Source organism: Hemicordylus capensis, chromosome 6 (assembly GCF_027244095.1).
Source record: "Hemicordylus capensis ecotype Gifberg chromosome 6, rHemCap1.1.pri, whole genome shotgun sequence".
Lineage (NCBI taxonomy): Eukaryota > Metazoa > Chordata > Lepidosauria > Squamata > Cordylidae > Hemicordylus > Hemicordylus capensis.
The window spans coordinates 121,308,654-121,328,350 of record NC_069662.1 but is presented as its reverse complement, the minus strand read 5'-3'; the positions used below and the strand labels follow the sequence as shown (position 1 = coordinate 121,328,350).

General features: G+C 43.2%; 1 protein-coding gene across 10 annotated transcripts in view; it reads right to left on the bottom strand.

Annotated features, from left to right (window-relative positions):
* Positions 1-5,082, bottom strand: part of TMEM196 (transmembrane protein 196) — a 44,753-nt gene extending 39,671 nt beyond the window's left edge. The window contains exon 1 of one of the 10 annotated variants that reach the window (XM_053266275.1): positions 4,942-5,082. In XM_053266275.1, the coding sequence (XP_053122250.1) occupies positions 4,942-5,019 (78 nt within the window). In that variant the 5' untranslated portion in view covers positions 5,020-5,082. Of the gene's footprint in view, positions 1-3,843; positions 4,899-4,941 lie in introns of those variants that run through there. The other 9 variants (XM_053266273.1, XM_053266277.1, XM_053266271.1 and 6 more) reach the window with 9 other exon arrangements.
* Between the last annotated feature and the right edge of the window lie 14,615 nt (positions 5,083-19,697).

Below are 19,697 nucleotides of genomic sequence, written 5' to 3'. Positions count from 1 at the left end.
ACAGCATTTTATCTACAATGTCTTTCTTTGTTATGCACTATTGCCTAACTATTATTTCACACCATCAGAACATAAGAAGAGTCTTGCTGGATCAGACCAAAGGCTTATCTAGTCCAGCATCCTGTTTCCCACAGTAGCCAACCGGATACCTCTGGGAAGCTCGCCAGCAGGAGAGATAGGTGACAGCCCTTTCCTGCCATTGCCCTCCAGCAACTGGTATTCAGACCCATACTGCATCTGAACCTGGGTGCTTTCCAGACTGCGTGCTTGAGCACAGGAGGAAGTGGTGCAAAGTCCAATGGGCTAACTCTAACCAGCTTCAAAGCATCTCATGTTTTGAAGCCGGTTAGGGTTAGTCATTGGATTTTACACTACTTCCTCCCACACTGAGGCTTGAGGGGAGAGAGCATGAAAAAGGAGGAGGAGAGGATGCAACCTCTGGATCTGGATCTGCACACAGGGTGTGTGTGTGTGTGTGTGTGTGTGTGTGTGTGTGTGTGTGTGTGTGTGAGAGAGAGAGAGAGAGAGAGAGAGAGAGAGAGAGAGAGAGAGAGAGAAGGGGAGGAGGAGAGGAGGTGACGTGACAGCTTTCTCTCTCCTCCTTCCCCCCCTCAGTGAATTTGTGCAAGAGCACCAGGATCTTGGGAGGAAAAAACCACAAAGTGGCCAATTGCAACCAGAGGAGGTACCACTGATACCATGGCGCAAGAGCAGTACCGGGGATTATTTATTTTAATAATAATAATAATAATAATAATAATAATAATAATAATAATAATAAATAAAGCTGATTGCAGAGGCTGGTTGCTTTGCACAAGAACAATGGGATTCTTTCTTTCTTCTTCTTTTTTTTAAAGACTGATTTCAAAAGCTGAGAGGCAGAGATTAAGATATATCCACTGATAGGCCCCTCCACGTGACACCTTGGAAAAAAAAGAACAAACCTACAAACTGTTCTCAGAAATAAGAAAGCTACTATTTCTACTTGTACTATTTTCTATGCACATACAATGCTTTAAACCTGAAACATCAAGTTAAGATCTGAATATAGGCTGTGGCTGTGTGAACGGCAACTTTCTGCCCTTATGCAAGATGGTGTCAAAACCCAGATTGTACAAATGCAAACCAGGCCTATACATAGCGGAGCAATTTTAAGTTGCTTTCTGGAAAGCACCCTGGAGGCAACATATAACCATCATGACTAGAAGCCATTGATAGGCTTCTCCTTCTTTGCCAAATAGTGTTCTTCAGAAAGCTTCACTTCCCCATGCACATATGCACAAACACTTGAGCCATCTGGAAAAGTGGAGTTGTGACTCTCAGCTATCATTGCCACCTACAGCTGTTGCTTCTTCTGCTCAGCAAAATTAATTCATGTGTTGTCTTTTTAAAAGATAAAATGTGCAAGCAAGATTTGATATCTACAAATGTGCAAACTAGAAATGTAAACAAAATAAATACATGGATGTACAGCTACTCAGCCTAAAGGAAATGATGCATATATTAACATTTTCTGCTCTATCATTTCCTCTGTTCAGGAAAAGGGAGCTACTGTATATGGTTCTGGCAGTTTTCCACATGGCTTTTCTATCAGGTTAGAATGAGTTTTTACATCACAAGATTATGAGACCTGACACGCACATTAAAGCTGGCTAAGCACCTGCTTAGGGCACAAAACCGACAGGGCCAACAACAGCCTGGGTCATGTATGACCCAGGGTCGCCATCTTCCACCCGCTCCCCATGGCAGCCACTGGTGGGTGGTAGGGAGCACCTGCCCACTCACCCACCCTCCTCAGCACTTTCATGGTGAGTGGAAGCTGTGGCAGTGGCAAGGAAGGCAGGTGAGTGGGCAGATGTTTCCCATCACCCACCCATCCATCCTCCTCATTGGCATCATAAAGTGGTGGGTCATGGCAGCAGTGGGTGGCAAGGAGGGTGGGAGGGTAATGGGAAACACCCACTCACTCACCCACCCTTTTTGCTGCTGTTGCTACTGCCACCACCCCCTGCAAAAATGGTGGGTGGAGGTGGTGGCAAGGAGGGCATGTGAGTGTGTGGGTGTTCCCCATCACCTGCCAGCCAACCTGCCCACCATCCTTGCTGTTGCCACAAAGCAGCAGGTAGTAATGGTGAGGAGGCCAGGTGCATGCTCCTCGTTGCCTACCCACCCTCCTGCCCACTGTGGCCAGGAGGGAGCTTGTCTGGGTGATGAGGGCTGCGTAGGGTGCCAGGGTGGGCTTCGCCTGAGGCCCCCCTGAGCCTTGGGCCAGCCCTTTAAGCCATCTTTGCCTTTCTTTTAAACAATATATTAGAGATTAGTGTCATGCATGTTAGCATGTAATACATATATAGATGTGTTGAAATTCTCAGTCAGCTTACCCCACTGTGGAGTGACTAATTTCAGTGGAATGTTGGAGCAATGAATGTTGCTCCAGGATAAGTAGACTGAAGATTATTACCACACACAATGGGCACAACTCAGAAAGTTACAGATCTAACCATTAAAGCCATCTAAATGCCCACTTAGGGTGCAAAGCCAGCAAGGACAGCAATAGCCTGGGTTACGTGAGGATCTAGGTCACTGATCTTCGACCCCTCCCCACCACCACTAGTGAACAGAAGGGTGGGCGATGGGGAGCCTGCTCACTCGCCCATTCTCTTCATCCCCAACTTCACCCACCATTTTTACAGTGAGTTGAGGCAGTGGCGAGGAGGGCAGAGGAGCAGGTGGGTATTCCCCATCATCCACCTGCCCACCCTTCTTGCTTCTGCTGCTGTACAGCAGCGGGTACTGGCAGCAGTGGTGGTGGCAAAGAGGGTTGGCGGGCGGGCTGGCAGGTGATGGGCAACGCCCACCCGCTCATCCACCCTCCTCACTTGCCACCACCACACATCACTGGCGGGTGAGCAGGCTTCACCTGGAGTGCTCCTGAGCCGCGGGTCAGCCCTGCATATCTACACACCAGCTTGGACTTAAATTAAGCACTTAACATCTCAGTTATTTCAATGCAAGTTAAACATGATTTGGATAGCATCTGAAGAAGCAACTTAGTTAATTAAAAATAAGACTTCCTTCCAAAGAATGCCTTTAGAACGAAGCTGCTGGCTTTGATCCTAATCATACTTACTTGGGTCGGTGCAAGAATTCCAATATTTAAAAAGTACAAGTAAATTCAATAAACAAGCTTAATGGATGTCAAAAACATAATCTGTGCTGAAACATCCGTATTTGATTTTCATTTACTAAAATGAAAGGAATCAATCAAATGATGGAAGATGTCAAAATGAAAAGTGAATATGGTTGAATGTTAATTAAATTTACACAGATTCAATTCCGAACGAAGTCCTGCCTAGAAGATGCAGTTGCTCCTGATCACAAGAAAATGATGTCACGCTTCCAGAACTCCCATCTCCCCTTTTCTCTCTGTCTCTGAAGACATGCCCTTGACATTATTTCAACAGCATTCTCTCTTTGGACCACCATCTGTTGGTGGCCATGGACTGGACTGGGGGAAGAGTTCCCCCAACCCCTCTGGCAGATTTCATGTTTGCCACACGTGTGGCCCAGCACTCTGCCGGCAGGAAATTCAAGCGGGCAGGAGAGGAGGACACTGATGGGGTTCAAATAAAGTTCAGTCATTTTGCCCTGAAATACATTGGGGGAGCAAAAATAAGCAGGCGAGACACCTAGTTCATGCACATCAATAATGCACAGAGCATGCACAGCTGGAGTGGGAAGCTTGGCGGGGAGGAGGGGTTGCAAGAAAGAACTGACATTAGCACACCCTGAACATCATCACCATCACCAAGAGTTAAAGAGAGAGTGAAATGGCTAACGTACACACACCCCGCTCCATACCGGAGAAGAGTCTCCCAGCTGAGGCGTTTGCTTTGCAAGAGCCAGGCTAAAACTGACTGCCCCCACGGCCACGCTGGATACCCCCAGCCCTATCTCCAGCACGGAGAGCACCAGGAGGCTCCCGATGATCTGGCTGCTGGTGCACATCCTCGCTCGGTCATCATTCCTACCAGATCAGCTAAGAAAGCAAAGCATTCGCCTTCTTCCGGCCGGGGAGGGGGACGGCTTTTCCCTCCGCGGCAAACTTTTGTCTCTCTTCTTCAGCAGCCAGGCATTATCCACGGAGGAGAAGGCCAGGTGGCCTCAAGTCAGATCCTGCTTCAGTCCGGGCCACAGACCCTAAAAACGGAGGTGCCTTCGAGCCCTAGGGTCCTCCGTGCGCGTCCAGCGGGTGGTGAATCACACAGTGGGTTTCCGCTCCCTCCCCGCGCTTTCGTGCTTGCAGCCTGGGGGAGAGGCAGCCTGGAGAGTCGCTTCAGCGCTGCCGCCACGCAGATTCCGACTAATGAAGCCTCCACGGGGAGCTGTCCGAGGTGCTGAAGTCTCTTTCCAAGCCTCCCCAGTGCTCTCTGGGTTTCTCTCCAGACACTTGCTGATGATCACACGATTCTCTTTAGCGGTGCCATCGATTTAAGTCTCCCGAGGGCCCCGGCTAAGCGTTTGGTGTGTGGGTCTGTTTCTGCCGATGCTGTAATAAATTCTCGATATCCTTGAGGCTGGCGAAGGCAGATTAAATTCAGCACCACGCTCCTTTCGCGCACAGCTAGTGTCTTCAACAAAAGAGCGAGGGAGAGAGCGAGAGAGCGAGATCGACCTTGTCTGATCGCCTCCTTCGCTCTCATTGGAATGACCTCGCTGAGAGTTGGCTGGAAGGAGGGGATACCAAGGGGGAAAGCCCAACCCCAGGAAGAGGGATGCATAAATGTGGACACAGCATCCAGGCCAGAGTTCACAGGCACAGACAGCACAACGTTTTAAACCAGCTCTAACGTACATTATAGAATCTCCAACTATAGATTCTGTTGGTGCACTCTGTGGGAAAAGAGAACACAAAGCAAATGAAGTGAGACAATGCCATACCTTTCCATGGACCAGCTGGTCTTTTACAAAATGCTGGAACCAAGCTTTGGAGTTACATAAAACCTCTTCTTCCAGCATAGCTGTTCGAACAAATAAGCAAACAAATCCCCTCAACAGCAGTGATAAAAATATGTCACGGTTTCAGCTTGGTGCCAACCATCTGAATGTGAGGTTCTGAAAACATTTCAGCAGAATTAAAAGTACCCAAAGTCTGACTGTGCTTGGGGCACTTCCAGATAAAGTAATTTGCTAGTGTCAGGGGCACAGAAACACTGTGTCCAACACCTGCAAGCCACAGAGGGACAGTGCCAGTTCCTGTATTTATCACAGCTAGTCCATCATGGTTTGGAAGCATATCTGGAATAGTTTCTAAAAACAATGATATGCATTTAGAGGACTCCGCTTGTATTCAAATGCAGATGGGTTCCGTTTTATTGTATGGTGAAATTTTAGCTGTTGTTCCAGAGATGGATGAGTAAGATTGAAAATGTTTCTTTTCAATATTTCTTGAAAGGTGGTATATAAATATACTGCATAAATTAATGTATGCAGCTTGTAGTAGAGCAGTGTGTAGTAATGGTTAGTGTATCAAACTAGGATCAGGGTTCAAATCCTCTCTCTGCCATGAAACTCATTAGGAGGCTTTGAACCAATCACTGTCATGGTGCCTAACCTACCTACTGGGCTGTGGTGAAGAGATCCATATATGTTATTCTGAGCTCCTTGGAGGAGAGGTGGATAAATATATAATAAATAAGCCTTGGATCACATTGGCCACTGTGGCAGCATGGCACAATAACACAGTCCTCAAAATCAAGGTGATTGTGGTCTCCAAACAATTGGAGCAGACAATCCTCAAACCCAAGTAGTGCTATTCATTACTATTCCACTTCCAGGTTTTCCCCTAGGAAGTCAGTCCTATGTTCCCCATAAGGTCTGTCCAGATATTATTAAGGGAAGTATTTCTTGGCTTCAAGGTGTGTCAGCTTGTCACTTCAATGAGCAATCTGGGTACTACTGAAAATATAATTATGTAGGAACATTCCAATTTGCTACTTGAATTGGTACATTTATCCCACATTTGTATATGCATATGCATATAAACACACACACACACACACACACACACACACACCTGCTTAGGCCTCACTTACTCACTCACTAACATGAAATTCCCAGACCAAACCACAGAAACATGCCATTTGGCAGGTAGGTTCCAGACCTTGTCCACACTACTAGAAAAATAAGCCACACAGGCCAGAAACATTCATTAATTTCCGGGGAAATTTAGAAAAACTCGCCCACTGGAAAAGCATAGGAAATGATGCCTTCTGACAAACATTGGCAGATTTCTTGGGTACTTTTACAGACAGGAAGTCCAGACTTTCACAGAATTATGAAGAGACAAACAAGGTCTGGTGGTCATTCACATGACTCAAATCCCTGGTGGCTAGGGAGGGCTGGGGTGAAGGCAGGAGTATATCCTAACTTCCCCCACAAGACTGCAACAATCCTCAGACTGTGCACATGACTGCCACTGCGGCGAGAGGCATGACATTCTAGAGCCTGGGAAAATGCTGCTTGGCCTCCAGAAATCCCACAATGCACTGCATGAGATGTGCAGTGCATGGGGGGGGGGGTTCCCTGCTAGGTGGGTGCTCTGGGCACCCAGCTCTGTGTCTGCTCGGGCTTCTACCTGGGTAAGAAAAACCTCAGGCTACCCAGTGGGGCAGCTCTAGGCTTGGAATTGAGCAGCCCTCAATTTGAGTAGCCCTACCTGGGTAGGGCTGTGAAGGCCCAGATAGGGCTGCTTGTGTGAACAGCCTCATATTGTTTGAGTTCACTGGATCCCTATCTACATCAGATGTCCATGAAATGCAATTAAGAAACTGAAATACACCTAAAATGTTGCTCTAGATATCTTCATTCATCTATCTCATTCAATCTCCTTGAATTGGTCTCTTTAGGGGTTCTTGGCAGCAACACCATTACCTACCCAAAACAAAGCAGCTCTTCTAGCCATCAACTAGCAAGGAGTGAAAGGGGAGAGTGCATAGTCATTTTGTGGTGTAGAGGAGGAATGCTTGCAAACTTTGTATACTTGTTGTACTTGAGTGGTGTGTGTGTGTGTGTAGCAATTACACAAAGGAACAAATGAGGGATAATAAGATCCAGTGAGGACAAATCAAAGTAAAGTGAAAAGGTAAAGGTACAATTTCTGCGGCAGACATGTACTAAGTTTTCTGATACCCACCCCACCTGCAGATCTGAGTCACACTATGGCCTAGTTCTTCACACTTGAATTGGTAGACCTATGTCTGAGTTATACTCCTTCGAGCTGCAGGCAGGTCGTGGCTCACATGACTGAATGCTCCTCCATCCAAATGTTTCCTTTATGTACAAAAAATAGAAGTCAGGGAGAAAGATTCTAGTAGCCTAGCCTTCTACTCGACACCAGGAATAGGTCTATAGCTCAATGGTTGGGTGTTTGCTTTGCACGCAGAAAGTCTCAGGTTCAGCCTCTGGTATCTCCAGGTAGGGCTGGGACAGACATCTGCCAGAAACCTTGGAGTGCTGCTGTATGCAGTTTAGACAATACTGAGCTGTATAGACCAATGGTCTGTCTCAGTATAAAAGGCAGTTTCCTGTGTTCCTACGCCTACTTTTGATCTGCAGCAAAACTGGTTTTGTTTTGTTTGAATGGAGGAACATTCAATCAGTCTGAAGTGATCCAGCCCAGACCTAGGTTTACCACTTTGGTGAGAAGCAGATACAAAGTATACTAAGATAAACAGGCTCCAAGTATTTTCTTTTCTCCCCCTTCTTCAACAAACAAATCGGCAGGTGTGGTTAACGTGGCAAATGCCAGCATGCCTTCATTCATTTTAAGCCTGACTCCCAGGTCCTAGTTTTCTAGAATAACCCAGAACTCAGTACAAATGCAGCAGAGGCTGTTGATGTTTTTTTCTATTTTTCTGGGGTAATAGCATCATTCCTGGTAAGTACTTTGGATATCTTTTATCCACCCACAGTAATGATTTCCAGTTTGCACCAAATAATATCATCTTATGCAACATGGAAAAGACTATAAAGAGTGCTGAATTTGATATGGATAGAAGCCAGAAGTATTTTTCATGAGCCTCTGAATCATCTGAGTTATTTCTTAAAGGAAGGTTTCCCTGGATTACTCAGAAGTAATATTAATATAATTACCTAACATGAGTATAGCATTTTTAGTGTTCAAAGTACTTCATATGCATGATCTTTCTGTAATCTTTATGACAAACCCTTCAAGGTTAGTATTATTAGCCCTTTATTTATTTATTATGCTGCCCTAAGATTGTTTACAACAATCATAACAGTTCAATAAAAGCAACCTTAAGATAAAACAAATACAGCTACATCCTAAAAAGAGAGCCGGGGGCCAGTAATTGGCCCAAAGGCTATTTAAAAAGGGCAGTTTTCAGTTTCCTCTGAAAGGCTAGGAAGAAGAAAGGGGGTCATGTGGATCTGAATTGCAAATGCGTTCCACAGCCTGGGGGAAATCACCAAAAAGGCCCTGTCTCATGTTCTCAGCAAACAAGCCTCAGCAGCAGATGTCAGGATACAGAGCAGAACCCTCCCAGGTCACCTAGTCAGAAGGGTAGATTCGGCTGGAAGCAGGTGCTCCCTAAGGTACCCAGGGCCCAAGCCAATTAGGGATATAAATTTGCCTATTGCAGTTGTTGAGTTAAAGCTGAAAGGAAGTGACTTGCCTAAGGCTACTTGTGAGTTCACAACAGAGACAAGATTTAAACCAAGGAGTCCCTGATTTATAACTCAGTCTCATAGCTATTGTGCTATTTATTTGCTTCCTTTCTACTTGTATACACCACTTTTCAACAAAAGAGATCTCAAAATGGTTTACATAGGAATAATAATAAGAGAATTGTTTCCTGTGTCCCCAAAGGGCTCACAGTCTAAAAAGCAACATAAGGTAGATATAAGGTAGATATCAGCCACAGCCACTGAAGGAATGCTGTACTGAGGTTGAATGGGGACATCAGAAATTGCTGCTGTAGCATTTCTTATAGCAAACTGTACAATTTCTGAAAAAAGCTGGATTGACTCTCTATATACTGAATTGACTCTCTTGCTAAAGTGGCAGGATACACAATGAAGGTACCCAAGACCTACCACAGAGCAGCACAGCATACACAATAGTTTGTATGGGGAAAAGAGGCAAAACTTATAATTAAAAAACTGAGACTTGAAATCTCAAGCTTATATTATTAAAAACATTAAATGGACAGTTTAAAATCCTATTTTAGACTTCAATCATTCTGATATATTGCCATTGAAAATTATGAAGTTTTCTACTTTTTAATAGGGGTGTGTGGCAATTTGGCCCGGCAACCCCTCAAATGCCCCCCCCAGTTCAGTCTGGGAGGGGTCTGCAAGCTTTTTAAAAAAAAGTTATTTTTAAAACTTACCCCCTCTGGGGGAGTTGTCCGAGACAGCGGGGGGGGGGGGATCTGCAGAGGTTCCCCTCCCCCCACTGGCCTCCTTTAGTCCAATTGGCTGTTTGGCCATTCTTCAGCCAGTTTTTTGCGCAGGCGCAGTGGTCTTCAAATGGCCGCCATGCCGGTGGGCGGTGGGGAGGAGGCTGAAAACTGGCCGAAGAATGGCCAATTTATGGACTAAGGGAGGCCGGCAATGAGGGAGGGGAACCTCCACAGATCTTCCCTGCCACCTTGGACAACTCCCCCGGTGGGAGTAAGTTAAAAAACTTTTTTTAAAAAATTCACAAACACCCGGGGGGGGGGCGTGGTCCAGTCCGGGATTGGACCGAACAGGGGGTGGTTTGGTTCAACCCCAAACAGTCAAACCGAACTGATTTGATGTTGAATATGTCCAACATCGAACCTGTTTGTACATCTCTACTTTTTAACAAGGTTTTGATGTAAACATTTGTACATGCAATTTTGTTCTGAAAGAGCTCTTTTCAACAGGTCTTGTGTAAGTCGCTCTTGCCTCAAGTTCTGTTTGATCTTGCAAGTTGATAGGTTGAAGAGCGTATTGTTCATTTCAGCAACGTGGTTGTTATTGCAGTGCTGAAGAATAAGGGCTTACTCATTGCCTGACTGATCTCCTTCCTTCTTCTCTTCCTGGTAGCTATCCCTGCAGCTGAACTTCCCCAATGCGTCAACATTTTTTCCTCCTAGTATACCAGATCAGAGGGAAATATGCCTGAAGTGAGGGAAAAGAGTTAGAAAAGGCGGGTGGGGGGTGGCCAGAGAAGGTTTAGCTATTATTCCAAAGTGGACATTGGAGAGGAGACCTGGTCTTGTGGTAGCAAGCATGACTTGTCCCCTTAGCTAAGCAGGGTCTGCCCTGGTTGCATATGAATGGGAGACTTGATGTGTGAGCACTGTAAGATATTCCCCTCAGGCAATGGAGCCACTCTAGGAAGAGCAGAAGGTTCTGAGTTCTCTCCCTGGCACCTCTAACCTGCCTGCAACCTTGGAGAAGCTGCTGTCAGGCTGTGTAGACAATACAGAGCTGGATGGACCTATGGTCTGACTCAGTATATGGCAGTTTCCAATGTTCCTATTCTTTCAGAATCTTAGGGTTTTCAAGGTTTCCCCAGGGAGAAACTAAATTCTTTCTGGATATTATGGACTTCTCCCAAACAGAAATTTGGAATTTGCTCAGATGGTTTCTTCACATCTGTAGCTCCCCTACCATTTCATACCTTTTGTTGTAAAGTTATCAACAACACCGCCCCTCCCGTCCTGCTTTATATGTGAAGAGGGACTCATCTGTATATACAGATGTGATTGCCTCCATCATGTCCAGTTTGGTCCTAAGGCATTTAAAGAATCACATTCTTTTTTGACATGAATCATAGAACTGTGGGATTGGAATGTATCTGACAGTTATCTAATACAACACCACACATCCAGGCAGCACTCCTAACAAATTAGCTCACATTATTCTGGTTATTATTGTGCACAATAAAAAGACCACAGGAGAGAGCCAGGTGGACTATGGTAGACAAGAGATGCATTTAGCAAAAAATACACCCAGGCGTCTCATAAGTAGATGACATTATGAAATGCAAAGCTGCATCAATTGTACAGACAGGATGTGACTCATTGGTTTCTTATCACTGCAAACCAAGATCACTGCAAACCAAAAAAACCAAGATGTTTTGTGGTTTACAGAGTGTGAGTAGCCAAGTTATGGTTTAAGGTTCAGTTTTTATGCATCATGAATATATTAGGTTGCTCTAGGAATTCTGAAACATCCTTATAAAAGTCATTATGATTGCTTAAACTTTGTAAACTGATTACAGAAGATCTTCTAAATGTAGATCACATAATGTTATATGGAGGAATTAGCATTCCTAGGGACAGAATATTGAAATGGGCATGTTTTGGGTACAACTTCTTACATTGAAATGTGAAGTTGAATAACTAAATTTCAGGATTCATTGGAATGGAATTGCCTTATATAGAGCCTGCTCTACACTATGGTTGGCACATATATTTAGGGAGAAAAATCCCCCTTCAACCATGAAACTCACTGGGTGGTTCTGGGCCAGTCACATATCTCTCAGCCTAACCTACCCCACAGGGTTGTTGTGGAGATAAATATAACCATGTACACCATTCTGGGTTAAGAGTTAGATATGAATGTAAAAATTTAAAGAAATATATTTTCAAGATGCACAAAATTTCAATGCTTGTTAAAAATTGCCTCTTTCCCCCATTCACGTAATGGTATACCATAAGTCTGGAATCCACTAGTCTGGCTGAATTAGTGGAATACTAGTCTGAATGGCAACCACAGTATTTGAGTGTACACATTTGCTCGGATCTAGTGCTGCCATCCTGGGTCCTACCTGCTTACAGGACAAGCAATAGGAATCTTTCAGTGGCTTCCACTGTTGGAGCTATTCTGCTAGAATAGGTTTAGGATAATAGCAACAACAGTCTTTACACTTCATATTATTACATGTTTCTGGTGACCTGGGAAAAGGAGATAAAATCTAAAGACTGCAAAGCTACAAAACCTATGCTGTGATCTTCCCACTCGCTGAGCAAAATCGACAACACGATATTCTTCCACTAGGCCAATTGCTACCATGGCCTCTATAGTCTCTTACAAAGGCTAAAGTCCTACCATTTCCCATTTTTAAATTTCCAAAGGGACAATATTTCTCAAACTACTGGATAGTTATGGAGTAAGAGATTGATTTTCGATGAGCAGGCAAAATTGCTTTTCATTAATCACTATAGTTGTTCTCAGCATTTTTTTCTTTCTTTCAAGATAACTATAACCTACACCTTGTTCTATTGACTTTAAAAGATTTACGCTAGAAACCTTGTGCAGACTGTGGCTGATAGACTATTGGCAACATCATTTGGAGGAGTTATTATTATTACTCATCAATTCTAGCTCATAAAATCCTTTTAAACCCTCACTTCTTTCAGCCTGATGATAGGCCTTTAAAGTTTGGAGAAGAAATCTGAGAAATGGGATCCTATGTGCTGTCAAGGGAGTCAGAATGAATTCATGGAGTATTGGGCTATCAGTTGGTATTGGTACTAGCCACAGGGGTGTAGCAAAGTTGGCCCTGGGACAAGAAGTGAAGATGAGACCCTGCTCTGCCCCACCCACACCCTGCCTTCTTCTCCCCACCATACTTGCCTTTGCTGTGGAAGAACTCTAAAGGCATAGCAGAAAACAAAACATCCTTGGCATGCCCTTTGTCTCACTTGAATGCAAATAATATCACACAGTCCCCGTCCCCACCCCACACAGAGACATTTTCACACTCACTCACTTGTGTGTGTGCATTGCCCTGGCTCAGAAACATCCCCCTCCAAAATATATACTTATTAAAATCACCTCATATATTCATACATGAATAACAGTGAAAAGCAAGAAGCTGTCAAGCAGTGGGGCCCCCTCCCTCAGAGACCCAGGGGGATTTATGTATGCCTTGATCGATTATTGCTATGCCTCTGACTAGCCTTGATAGCCAAATTGAACCTCCAGGTACAGAGGCAGTATGTCTCTGAATATTAGATGCTTCTGAAAAAACAGCAACCCCGATTTTGTTTGATTTCTATATTAATTCCTTGGTATCCCATTTAAATAAATCAGATTTCCATCCACTCAAATTGGCAAATAAACATCTGTCGATTCTGCTCTACACAGACGACATGGTGGTGTTAGCACAGACCCCCAACTGGGTTGAAGCTGCGCTTGCTTCACTAAGCTTATACTGTGTTGAAGAGGCGTTAGAAGTTAACTATTCTAAAACAAAGGTACTGCTCTTTGCCAAACGACCCAAGTTCCACTCCTGATCTATGAATGGCCATGCAAGCAAACAAATGGGAACCTTTAAATACCTTGGAGTCATCTTTCCCTCTACAGGAGGGCAAAGAGCGCACCTCAATTATGTAACTCAAAATGCCCAGCAATCAGCCAATGCTATCAGGTCCTTTTATTTTACCAGGGGAGCTCGCTTCATTCCAGCTGCTAGAAAGCTCCTTACATCCAGAGTTTACCCGCAGCTTCTGTACGGTGCCCAACTTGGCCTTTTTGAGAACTTTACCCCCCTGGAAGCTGTTCAAACAAAAATTTTAAGAACAATATTTCAGGTGCCGTGCTGTGTCCCCAATACTGTCCTTAGATGTGCAGCAGGAATTTTTAGATTAGAAACAAGATCTTAGTTAAGTATTTTTACATTTTGGCCGGAGCTTACATTTTCCCAAGTGGGCTTGGCTCCCCTAACCCTCGTAGACAGTTATGCCTCAAAATGGAAGGTGGCGCTAAGACACAAGTTACAGTCTTATGGTCTGTCCCAGGAAAAGCTCATTAGGCTAGGGTATGATCAAGCAACATGGGTTATCAAACAGTGTGCTTTTGATATAGAACTCCAAGAAGAGCTAGCAAAGCTGCCGAGAGAGATCTATATAGGTAAACAGTCATTAATTATAAGACCTGCCGATTGCTGAATACCTAACTAGTTTAATAGCAGCAAAATTTAGGAGAGCCATGACCCTTGCTTGGCTAAATGCACTCCCCACCACAGTTTTAGAGGGGAAGTTCAAGAAACTACCACACTCAGCCCTTGTGGCTTGGGAGAAATAGAAACAACTGCTCACGTAATTCTTTACTGCACATTTTACAAGGATATTTGAATCAATTTTATCTCTCCGCTTTTAACGCAGTTTCCTGGCCACACCAAGGAGTTTTATTTAGATTGCCTGCTGTCAAATTTTAAAGATACTGTGTCTGGGAATGTGGCCAAGTTCTGCTATGTAGCTTGTAAAACCAGTAAAAAAACTTACTACTTGATTATTAGTGGCTGTTGTTATTGATTTGTATCTACAAATGCTGGTCAATGACTGAAATAAAGCATCTATCTATCTATCTATCTATCTATCTATCTATCTATCTATCTATCTATCTATCTATCAAACAGCAGGGGAAGGCTCTTTCTTCTGGGCTACTTGGAGGATCTGGCTGCCCAGTGTTGGAAACAGTGTGCTAGATTAAATGAACACTCTGCTTGGCCAGATACAGCAAAGCTGTATCTTAGATTTGCCCAGCAGAAGTAATTTTGGTTTGGAATTACTCCTATTGAGGCATACGTAGAGAAGATATTACACTGGAGGGACTGGAAATAATTGACTATACCACTCACAGATCTTTCTGGGGCGGGTGTGTGTGGATGTGACTGGACCATTCTGAGCTACTTTTCCAGCTATATGCTTCCACACAAATTAGCACTCCTGTGAAAGAGGGTGTTATGTCGATCAGCTAATTACCTAAGCTTATCTAGCAAGATCAAGTTAAGCTGAGATTTGAACTGAATCCCCCCCCCCCCATGTCCAAATAACACTTCATTTAGTGGAGCGGGGGAGGGGGGAATGTCTGAGAAACTGTGATTTAAACTCTGGGCCTCTTTTATATTTTGAAAACTTTTTATTGGCATCTCATTGTAAGCCACTCAGACCCGGCAGAGTAGAAATGATATATGTGTAAATATAAATCATGTCTATTTTATTTTACAGTGCCTCTCCAGCTAGAGCCATTCATGAAATTAATGGAATACGTTATTTTTGACTGAGCCAAGTTTCATGGCTTTCACTGGCACTAAGACAGTAATCCTATGTATGTTTACCATGAAGTAAATACGTTCAGTGAGGCTTAGTCCCTCTGAGGGAGTTTAAAGTTGCAGCTTAGGCATTCCTGAACACAATTAATAAGGAGTAAGCCCCACTGAATACAGTAGGACTTAATCACTGTAAACATACATACAATCACACTATAGTCATGATCCATGCTTTAGTTGGATTGGGTCTAATGTGTGCAAATATATATTTAAAATTGAACAGTTTTTCTATAATTTGGCCAGAGTACAACACTGGGATAGGTACATTTAAAAACACTGGCAGGAATGATTTACTTTGCTAACTTTTACCTTTGCCATTTTCATTAGACTTGTGCCTACTGTGTCTTTATAGACAGAGTTTTGATTGATTGATTGATTGATTGATTGATTAAGTGCCATCAAGTCAGTGTCAACTCTTAGCGACCACATAGATAGATTCTCTCCAGGATGATCTGCTTTCAACTTGGCCTTTAAGGTCTCTCAGTGGTGCATTCATGGCTGTCGTAATCGAGTCCATCCACCTTGCTGCTGGTCGTCCTCTTCTTCTCTTTCCTTCAACTTTCCCCAGCTTTCCCCTAGACAGAGTTTTAGAAATATGAAAAAGATGCTTGAGATATTATTTCCCCTTGGCAGTGAGCCTCATATGAGCCTCCAGTGGTTTGGGTTTTTTTAATGTGAGTTTAAGACCATCTCTTAACAGATGGACATCATTCTGAACAAGTGCCTAATCAGGTCAGTTTTGAAGCTACTGTGTCAATTTCTTGTACATAATTCATTCATCCTAAATATCTACCTGTGGCAAATTTAATTGTAGCATTTATTAACAGTCTTACATCTGTTCATAGAGCAAACATCTACTGCCAAAAGTCTATGATCCAATTCTTACGTTATGGGACCAACATATTATCTGGTCCCCAGGGCTCCACCCACATAGTGCTAATTAATATAGGATATAGAAACCACATGAGAGGAACCAGAACATGTGGAAAGACTCATACTAGCATCAGTGTGGTGTGTGTATGGTTCTTCCTATGAGATCCCCTCAATATATTCCTAAAGTCACTAATTACCAGGTCACCATGAAATGGGGCAATTGGGATACAACCCCAGGAAACCACATCATTCCTGTATCATAAACATTGATCATAGGCTGAAATCTTGTACACACCTACTTGGAAGCAAGTCCCACTGAACACACTGGAATTTACTTCTCAGTAGACTTTCATGTGTAGGATGGTGTTGATGATGTCTTTAGTATATGTTGCACCTTTTATATAATAGTGACCACATCCACAAATTAAGTGAACATACAATGAAAAATAGAAGAAAATGCTGGAATGTATAGCTAGATAAATTTTCAAGTGGATATGAACATTCTACTGCTTTATCACACAAACAAAAGTGGGGGGAAGATATTTTAACATGCTGGCAAATAGTTGACCCCATATCTTCCTTCCTATACAACCTGGTACTAACAGTTTTATGCTGAAGCAAATGTCATTGAAATGTCAGTGAAATAAATGGGAACTGGATGGAAATATTCACACAGAATATTGGGAGTGATAACTATTAATCTTCTTCCTCTTTGAAAAAATAATATCAGCCTCTAAGACACAGATCTAATAAGGAGAAGGTTTATTATGCTGAGAGCATTGGATTTTATTTTATTTTTAAAGTGGCACATTTCAAAGTTGTAAGTTATTCCTCCTGATTAAATGTTTTGCTCAGTCTGTTATAGCAATACATTTTTATTTTATTTTAACAGTTTACTCTATTTTTTTAGTATGTGCACCCAAAGCAGTTTATAAACAAAGAAACAATCACAAACTAAGAAACACACAAAATTAACAGCAAATAAATAAATAAATAGCAAAATGCACAAGGGATGCTCCACATAAAAGCTTCACATATACTAATACTGTAGGACATCCTCTTCAGACCATAACCTGGACCATATTTACCCTCAAACATGACCTGAAGACTAGGATGCAGCAACTTTGCTGTAGCTAAGCAGATGGGGGTCTGCTCAAGGTCTGAACAGAGGACCACTTAAGAATCCTATATACACAGTCTTGAGTTAAAAGCCTTGGGCTGAGATGGCTTATAATCATAATATATCCTCAAGTTTAATTGCAGCACCTCTCTCAGCATGCTAAGTGAAATGAAGAAAAGAAAATGCATACTGCAGCCTGGTATCACTAAGTGAATGACTGCTGCTGACCTGCAATCTCCTCAACAGCATGTGGTGCAAATGGAGTTTCAGCTCCCTGACCTCACTTGCAGCTCATTTGTTGCCATTGGAAGAGGGCAAGAAAATGCTGGTTGTGATTATAGCTCTGTTCACACATTCCATTCCATGTGCATGTAAGCCTCTCCTATTTCTCCCAGAGTCCACACTCAACACTAAAACAATTTAGAGGCAAATTTAACTATTAAAAAGATTTAATTTATCATTTAAGATACATTTACACATACAATACATATCTGTTTTTAAATTTTAAACAACAACAACAACAACAAAACCAACCCCCAATCTGCTCACAAGACTAGAAGCAAGCTAAACAAAAAGAAAATAAATGTAGGAGTCTCAAAAATATCAGCCACTTTCGCACATAACAGGGAACTGGAGTTGCAGAGGTCTGAGGTTTCCTCACCATTACGTCCTAACATGTGCAACTCCGGTCCCATCCCTTCCACAACCTGCAGTTTTGTTTTGGAAACTCCAATTTAAACCTTCAGTTTGTAGTGAGTTTCGCTGCTCAAAACCGAGGGTCCATGGAGCCTCCGTTGCATCCAAATGTAGCACTGGAGGATGCATTCGGCTGGACTGGAGTTGAGAGAGGAAGCTCCTCTCTCTCTCCCTGCATGATTGGCTGTGCAGTCTGTCCTTCAAGCAAGAAGGAAGCTCACACAGCCAATTCCTCCTCCTCTCTTCAGTCTCGCTAACTGCAGAGGACGTTCTCCATTTCATCCAAATGTGGACAGGAGAGAGCCGGGGGGGAGGGGTGACGAGGAAAGGAACTGCAGGTTCTTTAGACCCACGGTTCTGTGTGATGTGTGAATGCAGCAATTGTAATCCATAGGATGGGTGAAGCAGCCACTCCTCAGGCTTCTCTACAGTGCTTAGGCCCCAGTCTCCCTGGCTTCTCTGTGGCAGAATGAATGATGCTGGAGAGCATAAAACCGCTGTTCTCTTCTTTCAGTAGTTCAGTCTCTGCACTTCCTCTTCTTTTCCCAAATTCTTCTTTTTAATTTCACTTCTTCTCAAGATCTCCTCTTCCTTTTTTTCTCACAAAGTCTCTCCCTCAGGGGTCTCTCTCACACAGACACTACCATACGGCAACCCACCAGGGACAAAAGTAACTCAGTGCACTTCCCATCCAACAGAGGACTACACACACACACACACACACACACGTACAATCTGTGTACATGTACAGATTTGTACGCATGAACAGTTCAGTGAACACATGTTCAGTGCACACACAGTTGTACACTTCCTACCTGTACCCTGAATTTGAGGAGTCTATACCCAGTTTCACTTTGAGAACGGACATGTAAGATCATTATCACAAAAACATGTACATGTATACAGACACCTTTATGCACATACAATGTTATGTCTGAATAGGAGTTATAATACCATACATTCATTTGACTAACTGAAACTTGTTACAGCAACACATGGAGTGGGAAGCATAGGTCAGCAACAACCCCGTGTTCCCCCAACATGTCATTAAGTCCTTCGCTAGACATGAGGTTGGATCATATACTTCCTTTTCTTCATCACATTTTGCATACTGCAATGGAGGCTGAGTAGTTTAAAATGTACCTTAGTTGTACTGAAATTTTGCATAGCAAGGATTTGGGGAGAAGGCAAAAAGACTGCTGACCAGCAACAAACAAAACATATAGACAGGAAAAAAAGAACAACTACCATTATAGATCACTCCCCTTCCTCTCCTCCTTGGTCTCTGTAATTCAGGGCAAGATATGAGAAATAAAAGATGATTTTTCAATCAGAATGTGCCTGTTCAGCCTTCTACTCTGCCAAATGGACAGCAATCATTTTTACTGAAGTAAATGCACAAATGGGTGGGAGGAAATGAAAAAGGAGAGCGAGTCCACAGGAAGAAGATTACTAATGGGGAGGATTCTCGAGTTATTTGTTGATCAGGCTGGCAGGCTGTTTGCATTTTTATTTCCATATTTGGCAGGAGTGTGGAAGCCTGGGTTGTGCTCCATTACAGAGCCAGTGGCCCAGTATATATCTGACAGAAATAATCTGTTTATTTGGAACAGAAACATATTCATTTCCGGCAGTGTGTGTATGGGTTCAATGGCTCATAATTGCCCTTGAATAGTCTTAATGACACCTTCCTGAATGTTCTATTCTGTCTTGTAATCTTTTGTGTTTTGTTGTTTGGAGGTTTGTCCCAGTGTGGATCCAGTAAAGAGTGTGGGGTGGAGTCAGAAAGAAAAGGGGGAAATAAGGAGAAAATTGAGTTTCTTCTAAATAAAGTTGTAGTTAAGCCAGCATAAGATTGCTTCATGTTTACAAGGGAAGCAGTTACAAAACATT